Source organism: Aethalodelphis obliquidens, unplaced genomic scaffold (genome assembly GCF_003676395.1).
Source record: "Aethalodelphis obliquidens isolate GAN/ISIS:26980383/991018 unplaced genomic scaffold, ASM367639v1 scaffold66, whole genome shotgun sequence".
Lineage (NCBI taxonomy): Eukaryota > Metazoa > Chordata > Mammalia > Artiodactyla > Delphinidae > Aethalodelphis > Aethalodelphis obliquidens.
Genome location: NW_020838010.1, coordinates 4,417,141 through 4,427,919, shown reverse-complemented (window position 1 = coordinate 4,427,919; position 10,779 = coordinate 4,417,141). Strand labels below are relative to the sequence as shown.

The following is a 10,779-nucleotide window of genomic DNA, read 5'->3' as shown; positions in this document are numbered from 1 at the left end:
ACAAAGACCTTCTCAAGGACATTTCAGTTCAGATAGGGATAAACATCCTTCTCAAGTGAAAGCATTTTAATTTGTCTGTTTCTTATAACATAGGAATGCATACCAGTGGTAGGATTCAAGAATCACTATTTAAACTCTTCACAGGATTCAAGAGTTCTCAAAAACAGGTTGAAATTGAGGATGAAGAATTTCTACCTATTCAGAACAATGAATGTAGTTTGGAGCCAACATTTCCTAGACAATAAAGAATACTTTTAGAAAACAGGCAGTGTTTAATTCACTTTCTTAGCCTAGTTGGAGGCCCCAATCACACATCACCATACAGAAAATGTATGCATTGAACTTAAGGTTAAAATTGTATCTCCCGAGCTTAATCACAAAAAGGGGAAATTCCAAATGTGTTTGTGTAAATGGCATTTGGCTTTGCAGACTACTATTTTAAAAGCTAAAGCCTCCTTAAGTAACTATTACTTTTATTTAAATATTTTCTGTAGGAAGTGCAAAGTTACTGTCATTAAATGTGTTAAAAAGAATCTTGTACAATAAAATGATTTTGTGTCTTTAGCTTCAGTATAAACAAAAATAAAGCATTTACTTTTTTCCTCCAAAATGTATGGCTGCTCAGATTTAAGGTGACTGTTCCTCCCTTTTCCAACATAATCATTTATAGCCATCTATTATTAATAAACATTTGTGAACAACAGTGGATCTTACACTATCATTTAACCAGCAGACACACTTAAGGGAGACCTCCACAGTCCAATATATTTTGAAAAGTTCATGACTGAGAATAAACATTATTACTATCATTCTTTTATATTTCCCATTAAACAAAGCTGTATTAAATATTTAGAAAATTGAATAAGCATTCATAAAGAACTTTGAGATGATGACATGAAGGGACCAATACAGCTATAAAGCTATGGTGTACGACACTGACAAACCTCACTGGCCTTGTCCTGAAAACTTCTGAGTAACCAAAGAATGATACATGTCGTACAGAGCAGTTTCAATCTGTGGGTCAGTGAGAAGACACATAAATTGAGGTTAAGCTGGTCATTATTCAGCCAGTATAATCTGAGTACATTTGGGTAATATTTTCTGAAGTTATCAGTTGACATTTCTTTTAAAGTTTTTTCTGTAGTCATGGACTTTTCAGCAATTAACTTTCCCCTAATTAATTCAGATTCCTGAAGTTTTGTCTTTTATTTTAATTAACTTTTAGGCCACCAGAACACCGGTTAGCATACCAGAACAGCTTCACTTTCAGCCAAGTAACTCAGTTGCAAGTCCTGGCCTTTTTTTTTTTTTTAAAGTCATGGTTTTTTTTTTTTACATCTTTATTGCAGTATAATTGCTTTACAATGGTGTGGTAGTTTCTGCTTTATAACAAAGTGAATCAATTATACATATACATTATGTTCCCATATCTCTTCCCTCTTGCGTCTCCCTCCCTCCCACCCTCCCTATCCTACCCCTCTAGGTGGTCACAAAGCACCGAGCTGATCTCCCTGTGCTATGCAGCTGCTTCCCACTAGCTATCTACCTTACGTTTGGTAGTGTATATATGTCCATGCCACTCTCGCACTTTGTCACAGCTTACCCTTCCCCCTCCCCATATCCTCAAGTCCATTCTCTAGTAGGTCTCTGTCTTTATTCCCGTCTTGCCCCTAGGTTCTTCATGACCTTTTTTTCCCTTAGATTCCATATATATGTGTTAGCATAAGGTATTTGTCTTTCTCTTTCTGACTTACTTCACTCTGTATGACAGACTCTAGGTCCATCCACCTCACTACAAATAACTCAATTTGTTTCTTTTTATGGCTGAGTAATATTCCATTGTATATATGTGCCACATCTTCTTTATCCATTCATCTGTTGATGGACACTTAGGTTGCTTGCATGCCCTGGCTATTGTAAATAGAGCTGCAATGAACATTTTGGTACATGACTCTTTGAATTATGGTTTTCTCAGGGTATATGCCCAGTAGTGGGATTGCTGGGTCGTATGGTAGTTCTATTTTTAGTTTTTTGAGGAACCTCCATACTGTTCTCCATAGTGGCTATATCAATTTACATTCCCACCAACAGTGCAAGAGTGTTCCCTTTTCTCCACACCCTCTCCAGCACTTGTTGTTTCTAGATTTTTTGATGATGGCCATTCTGACCAGTGTGAGATGATATCTCATTGTAGTTTTGATTAGCATTTCTCTAATGATGATGTTGAGCAGTCTTTCATGTGTTTGTTGGCAATCTGTATATCTTCTTTGGAGAAATGTCTATTTAGGTCTTCTGCCCATTTTTGAATTGTGTTTTTTTTTTTTTTTTTTTTTTTGTTGTGGTACGGGGGCCTCTCACCGTTGTGGCCTCTCCCGTTGTGGAGCACAGGCTCCAGACGCGCAGGCTCAGCAGCCATGGCTCACGGGCCCAGCCGCTCCACGGCATGTGGGATCTTCCTGGACTGGGGCACGAACCCGTGTTCCTTGCATCGGCAGGCGGACTCTCAACCACTGTGCCACCAGGGAAGCCCTGGGTTGTGTTTTTGATATTGAGCTGCGTGAGCTGCTTGCATATTTTGGAGATTAATCCCTTGTAAGGTGCTTTGTTTGCACAGATTTTCTCCCATTCTGAGGGTTGTCCTTCCATCTTGTTTATGGTTTTCTTTGCTGTGCAAAAGCTTTGAAATTTCATTAGGTCCCATTTGTTTATTTTTGCTTTTATTTCCATTTCTCTAGGAGGTGGGTCAACAAGGATCTTGCTGTGATTTATGTCATAGAGTGTTCTGCCTATGTTTTCCTCTAAGAGTTTGATAGTGTCTGGCCTTACATTTAGCTCTTTAATCCATTTTGAGTTTATTTTTGTGTATGGTGTTAGGGAGTGTTCTAATTTCATACTTTTACATGTACCTGTCCAGTTTTCCCAGCACCACTTATTGAAGAGGCTGTCCTTTCTCCACTGCATATTCTTGCCTCCTTTATCAAAGATAAGGTGACCATATGTGCATGGGTTTATCTCTGGGCTTTCTATCCTGTTCCATTGATCTATGTTTCTGTTTTTGTGCCAGTACCATACTGTCTTGATTACTGTAGCTTTGTAGTATAGTCTGAAGTCAGGGAGCCTGATTCTTCCAGCTCCATTTTTCGTTCTCAAGATTTCTTTGGCTATTCGGGGTCTTTTGTGTTTCCATACAAATTGTGAAATTTTTTGTTCTAGTTCTGTGAAAAATATGGCCTTTTTAAAAAATAAATTTATTTTTGGCCACGTTGGGTTTTCATTGCTGCACGCGGGCTTGCTCTAGTTGTGGTGAGCAGGGGTACTCTTTGTTGCGGTGCATGGGCTTCTCATTGTGGTGGCTTCTCTTGTTGCAGGGCACAGGCTCTAGGTGCGCAGGCTTCAGTAGTTGTGGCACACGGTCTCAGGAGTTGTGGCTTGTGGGCTCTAGAGCGCAGGCTCACTAGTTGTGGCACACGGGCTTAGCTGCTCTGCGGCACGTGGGATCTTCCCGGACCAGGGCTCAAACCCATGTCCCCTGCATTGGTAGGCAGATTCTTAACCACTGCACCACCAGGGAAGCCCTGGCCTAATTATTTTAAGTGTGATTGGGTGTATAACATTTATACATTGGTTAGATAAAACAATCTGAAAAGCAGTAATATATCTGGAAAAGATGTGCAACCAGTATAAGCAAATTCCAACAACTCAATAATAAAAACACAATTTGAACGCATTTCAAAAAGGAATATATACAACTAGCAAATAAGCACGTGAAGAGGTGTTAAACATAATCATAGGGAAATGCAAATTAAAACCACAATGAGATACCACTTACTACCAAACCCACCAGAATGGCTACAATCAAAAAGACCAATACCACCAAATGCTGACGGGGATGAACAATTGGAATTCTCATATACTGCTGGTGGAGTATAAAATGGTACAATCACTTTGGAAAAATCTCCTTCATTTCCATACTAAACATATACCTAACCTATGACCCAGTAATTCCAAGAGGAATGAAAACAAATGCTCAAACGACTTGTACAAAAATGTTCACAGCAGCTTCACGCGTATCTAAAAACTAGAAATGGCTCAGGTATCCATCAACAGGAGAATGGCATTTTTGTACAATGAAATGCTGCTCAGCAATAAAAAGAACTATTGACACATACAACATGGATGAATCCCAAATACCTTATGTTGAAGAATCCTTACACAAAGGAGCACATACTCTGATTCATTTATACACAGTTTAAAAAACAAACTATGATAGGAGAAAAATCAGAAGAAAAAGCGGTTGCCTAGGGGACGGGGATCGGGTAAGCAGGGACTGACTGGGAAAAGCATGAGAGAATTTTCTGGAGTGATGAAAATGCTATCTTGATAAAGGTTTGGGTTTCACAGATGTGTGATTTGTCAAAATTCATTGCATCAAACACTTAAGATTTGTGCATTTCATCACATGTAAACTTTACCTCAAAAAGAAAAGAACCTTTAAAAAAGAACCTTTAACAAATACTGAACTCTAGTTAACAATATCCATGCTGAGATGTTTAGGGGTGAGGTGCATTTAAGTCTGCAATTTTCTTTGTAATCATCAAAAAATAGGATTTATAGATGGTTATGCGAAAAGGTTAAGTGTAGTAAAATGTTAATTATATGATCTAGGTAGTGGATATACAGATATACATTGCACACTTATTTCAACTTTCATGTTTAAAATTTTTCATAATAAAATGTTGGAAAAAAATAAGCAGTGAGTAAAAGAGCAGAACTAGGTTAACAAAAGCCAAATCTATACCGTGCTTCAAAACAAGTAGGAGGAAGAAAACTTCTTGAGTAGCTGAAGCTCTTTTAGCAGAGCTAAAAGAATGAAAGAAAATTAAAACAAAGTTCAACTGCTGATGCAAGCAAAGCAACTGAATATAAAATAGTTTGTTTTTCCGTGGGACTATATATGTGGTAGAACTTTTATTTCTTTTATTGTGGTAAGAACATTTACCATGAGATTACCCTCTTAAGAGATTTTTAAGCGTAAAATACAGTATTGTTATCTACAGGCACAAAGCTGTAGAACAGATCTCTGGAACTTATCTTGCATAACTGAAATTTATCAAGATAAAAATTGTTACTCTGATCTGTTTAATACACCAGCAAGGAAATAAAAGGTTTTTTAAGTCAAGAACTTTAATACCCTAGTATTAGGGTAGAATTTTTTTTCTATAATTCTGCAAATGATTTGAAAAAGCTGTACTATAGTTTAGAAAAAGCCATAAGATCTGCAAGAAAAGGTTTGTTAGTTGATTAGGTGAAGGGACTGATCACCTATATAACACCAATACATCAATAACTATTATTAATATTTGGCTAAAATGATCTTAACATTTTATTCATTGACTGGCCTGAATTCATAAGAATTGATTCAGTTTAATCTCAATATTGTAGAATTACTCTCCACCCCTCCTCTCATAAAAGGTTTAGCCAGTGGCAGGAGCCACCTACCAGACAAAAAAAAAAAAAAGCTCTTCAACACTAAAGGATTCCTGGTTTCCAAGCTCCCCTCTGGCAGCCATAAGGAGAAAAGTGAACTCAGAAGTGGTGGTGGTGGTGATTATTAGAAAACAATGAAGCAGTTAAACCTGAAGTGGTTCACTCAGCTCAATTAGTTTCAACTATAAATAAATGTCATGGTTTAATATAATTTAGTTTTACATGTAGCTAGTGAATATTCTTGAGAATTACAGGACTTTAAGAATCAGTTGCCTATACTATAGGCTTCCCCCAACCCCCAGATAGCTTAACAAGGGTACCTATGAACCTTATGTGACAGTGTCTCTAAGATCTTGTTTCTTTTCAGGATTCAAGGCAAAATGTTTAAAAACCTGAACTTTTACTAACTTTATAAACATTACCTCTCCAGATGGCCAGTTACCAAGGTAGTTTTTCTTCAACTATTATGAAAGATTTCAAACACAAAAGTAGAGGGAATAGCACAATGAACTCAATCTTCAACAGTTATTATTCAACAGTTACAAACATGCAGCTTATCTTCATCTATAAACCCCACCCCCCCCAGATTATTTTGAGATGATACCCAGATTTATCATTCTCAAGCAGTTTTAGTCACTCAGTAGGGTAGTTACCTAAACTCAGGTCCATCCTTTCCTGAAGCTCCATCTTTCCACATACAGGCACCCCACACATCCCTGAAACTGCCTTTGATGACTGAGGCAGGAGAGAAGACAAGTGTTCTAAATCAAGTTGCTCCAACTGAAATTTAACATTCTAGCTAAGATGGGGGAAACAAGAGGTTGCCTTTTGCTGTATTAGTTCTCCTGAATTCTTTTTATTATAAATGGAAATATAAATGGCCTCAAAGAGATTTCATGTAAAATGGACAAAATTTGACCCAGATTTAGAAAAATCTAGATTAAGTTCATGCCCTACCCTTCTCCAATGGACTATTTCATTATTCATGGAGATTTACGTCTGAATTAAGTTCTGAATGTATGGTGTTCGCATAAAAAAATCATGATTTGTTTATACTTTTACTTCCAAAGCTAATTAAAAGGTTATGCCTTGATTATAGGCTCTAAGGAAATGAAAGATGTTTTAAATTCACAAGTCTTGAATTTCAACAGTAAAACAGATTCAATATTTTCATCTGCTCTTAATCAAGGCAGAAAACCACAATTAGTTTTGAGAATAAATATACACAGCATAAAAATGAATTCTAATTGTTCTTCCTCACTATGGAAATGATCCAGCTTTCTACCTTTGGTGTAAACCAGATTTATCTCAGGAAGGCGGTGAAAGTAAAGGGTCCAGAACAAACCACAGTGCCTTTATATCCTCCTTCCCCCAACAATTCTCAATGGTTGAAAGTTGGGTATAACAACAGAAAAAAAGACAAAGATGTCTTTTGTAATATCAAAAGCAACTACAGAGGTTATATGTAAAAAGTCTACCACTGTGCTTATACTATAGGTTGATTAAACATGTTAAGTCTTAGGTTTTTTGTTTTTTGTTTTTTACCAGAAAGACCACTTTATTTTTAACCCAGAAGCTGCCTTCAAAAACCACTGCAGGGCTTCCCTGGTGGCGCAGTGGTTGAGAGTCCGCCTGCCGATGCAGGGGACACGGGTTCGTGCCCCAGTCCGGGAAGATCCCACATGCCGCGGAGCGGCTGGGCCCCATGAGCCATGGCCGCTGAGCCTGCACGTCCGGAGCCTGTGCTCCGCAGCGGGAGAGGCCACAACAGTGAGAGGCCCGCGTACCCCCCCCCCCCAAAAAAAAAAAAACCCCCTGCAGACTTCTGCTGCAGTACAGGTTACCTTCACCCTCCCAACTCACAAAACAATAGGAGGGTCAGGGCTCACTCCTTGATTATTTCTTAGAGAAGTGTGACTGTAAAGCATAAACAAGTGGACTAGTATGATTTAAACAGACCATTCATACCATTAATTTCAACACTGGTAACAACAATTAGGTTGATCCTGGGTTTTTAAGTTAATAATAAGCATCTCATTAAACTGCATTAAATTAGTAATGGAAATCAAGGCAAGGCAGCAACCTACAAGTTTAAAAAATAAACAAATCAACGGGAAGCCTAAGGCAAATGTACTTATCTCAAAACCACACAATTTCCAGATCCACATTCTCAAGATAGACTACAACCTTCTAAAACACTGCTTAGAAGCTAATTAGTGAACCACTGACAGTTGAAGATACAGGACAATCACTTGCTGTGAGTTATGTACATTTCAGAAATGCTGGCATATTTGAAAAATGTTGGAGAGGGGTTGTTCCATGTTTCAAACTTGACTAAAATAAACCTTTGAACATAAAACAATCTGCAGGCTGCACAAATTGAGAACCCAGGAGGTTAGCAGAAAAAAAGCTGAAACATTAATACAGAGGTTGTTAGAAAGATCAGTGCACTGTTGCCCATCTTTCTTTATTAAAGTTGTCAGATGCCAACTTGTAGAGCAAGGACTTGTAAAGATCCAGGATGCAAAACCGAAACACTACCAGTTCCATGTCTATTACGAAGCAGAAGCCTTAACTAATACACTGACTGATTTGAAGCTCATTGTTATCAATCATCTTGAGAACAGTATACTGAAGACAGGATATCTTCTTTGCAATGGATTCCACTCTAGTTCTTTAACCTGTTCAAGCACCTTGAGCCCTGAGTCTCAATTGGTTCTTTTTGCCTGGGGTATAGCTGAAAGGTGGGAAAGAACAGAATGGTTCACAAGCATAAATAACTTTTAAAGGAGGCAATATAAGTAGGTTTTGCGGCAACCAAAGAACACTTTTAAAATAGCTATTTGTAGGTGAGACAGAGCAAAGCATTCATGATGAATTACCCCTCAGAGGAGAACTGAATGCATAGAGAAAATCTTGTAGTCTTTGAGTAGATGAAAGAGAGAGAAGGGAGAAGGCAGAAGGGCTTATAAAATGTGTCTCACAGAAAGCTGAAGACAAGGCAGGCCTGAAGAGATACAAGATAAATCTAAACAACAATTTAAAGATTCAACAACCATTAGAAATATAGGACAATGAGAAAGTAAGTCTAGATTAAAGTTCCCTAAGAGAATTAACAGATTTTTTTTTAAAAAACAGAAACACAACTTAAAGGGACATTCTTTAGGGAAAAGAACTGGATATGGTAGTATGCATTGCAATGTCTTGAGATTAAATAACATTTCAACTGACCCTGCCAATCCATGCTATAAATTCACATTTTCTGGCAACCAAAATACTAGGGGGAAAACATATGGGAACAATCAAATGTCTGGTACTCTGTGCTGCCATGAAAAAGCAAAAGAAAATCTCACTCATTTTAGCAATTTTAAATGCTAATTTTTATTTACTGCTAAATGTGCAAAGGACATCAATACTGTGCAGGAAAATGGTTACATAAATCCAATATTAAACAACAGCACATGGGATAAATCTAAAGCAGAGCACCATGTGCCTTCAGAACTGATTAATATCATAGAACACAACTCAGATCAGACAATTCTTAAGAAACCTGAAGAGCACTCTCACTTAATATTAAGCTAGTTACCCAGAAGCAAATGCTCTTGGTTTTGTTGTTTCATTTTCTAGGAAAAAGTAGTTTTTCCAATTTTGCATGGTTTAATATTATGTGTGACATCGGAACCAAGGCAACAGTTTGTAAGATTTACTCCATTTATCAATTGGTACCATCAGCTAATACAAAGTTGACAAGCTGGCTGACAGGAAAACAGCTGAATACAATGAAATATGCTCAGATATGGGGCTAGTTGTACATTCACCTCAATGTCCTTATTCACAACCCAAAGAAATATTCCTTTATTTTAAAGTACTATTTTAAATCAAAAGGTAAAATAATCTTAAAGACAGATACAACAGTAACCACTCTAAATCACTTAAACACTAACATAAAACACTTTTTAAAAACCAAACAATACGAAAAATGGCAGTGCAAGAACACATCATACTGCTGAATCTTACATATTCTGAGGTACACAATGAGAAGGTGAGGGAGGTGAAGCAATATAGGCAAGTGGCCCAGGACTCATAGCACCACGAATTTGAGAACCAACATATGCTGCACTGACTGGATGCCAGGGGGCAACACAGGGATAATCTGGCACAACAGGAAGGCAGGAATCAAAACCTGGCAAAGGTCGCTGCCCACAGGGATCTGACATCACTGGATAATAGAATGCTCCATGAGGGACAGATGCAGGGTCAGCATTTGGAAAAGTACCTGAAACAAAGAAAGCATACAGTACACTTCATATACAAAGATTCATTAACATCAACATAAATGGATGTTCTTACAGGTAAAAATGAAATTTAGCATTAACTCCAAGAAAGATCATAGCAATTGCAGCAGGAGCACTTTAGGTATGAACATTAGTGACTAAAACAGGCTACTAAAAGATAATATGAAAATTTTCTAACTAAAAAAATTAAATATAGGAAGATGGCAGAAGAGTAGGATGCAGAGATCACCTTCCTCCCCACAGATACATCAGAAATACATCTACACCAGTGGGAGGGAGATGTGAAGGAACAAAGGTTTCCACACACTAGGAAGCCCCTTCGGGGGTGGAGACTGCAGGTGGCGGAGGGGGAAGTTTCGGAGCCGGGGAGGAGAGCGCAGCAACAGGAGTGCGGAGGGCAAAGCGGAGAGATTTCCGCACAGAGGATCGGTGCCGACCAGCACTCACAAGCCCGAGAGGCTTGTCTGCTCACCCGCCGGGGTGGGCGAGGCTGGGAGCTGAGGCTTGGGCTTCGGTCGGAGCGCCGGGAGAGGACTGGGGTTGGCGGCGTGAACACAGCCTGAAGGGGGTTAGTGCGCCACGGCTGGCCGGGAGGGAGGGAGTCCGGGGAAAAGTCTGGACCTGCCGAAGAGGCAAGAGACTTTTTCTTCCCTGTTTGTTTCCTGGTGTGTGAGGAAAGGGGATTAAGAGCGCTGCTTAAAGGAGCTCCAGAGATGGGCGCGAGCCGAGGCTATCAGCGCGGACCACAGCGACAGGCATGAGACGCTAAGGCCGCTGCTGCAGCCACCAAGAAGCCTGTGTGCGAGCACAGGTCACGATACACACCTGCCCTCCCGGGAGCCTGTGCAGCCCGCCACTGCCAGGGTCCCATGATCCAAGGACAACTCCCTCGGGAGAATGCACGGCACGCCTCAGGCTGGTGCAACGTCATGCCGGTCTCCGCCGACGAAGGCTCGCCCCGCACTCCATGCCCCTCCCGCCCCCCCCACCCCGGCCA

At 39.4% G+C, this 10,779-nt stretch overlaps 1 protein-coding gene across 1 annotated transcript in view; it reads right to left on the bottom strand.

Annotated features, from left to right (window-relative positions):
• Window positions 1–8,843: 8,843 nt before the first annotated feature.
• Window positions 8,844–10,779, bottom strand: part of ALG13 (ALG13 UDP-N-acetylglucosaminyltransferase subunit) — a 74,740-nt gene continuing 72,804 nt past the window's right edge. Inside the window, 1 exon segment of the mRNA XM_027089530.1 lies at window positions 8,844–9,763. Within this exon segment, the coding sequence (XP_026945331.1) occupies window positions 9,501–9,763 (263 nt within the window). The 3' untranslated portion in view covers window positions 8,844–9,500.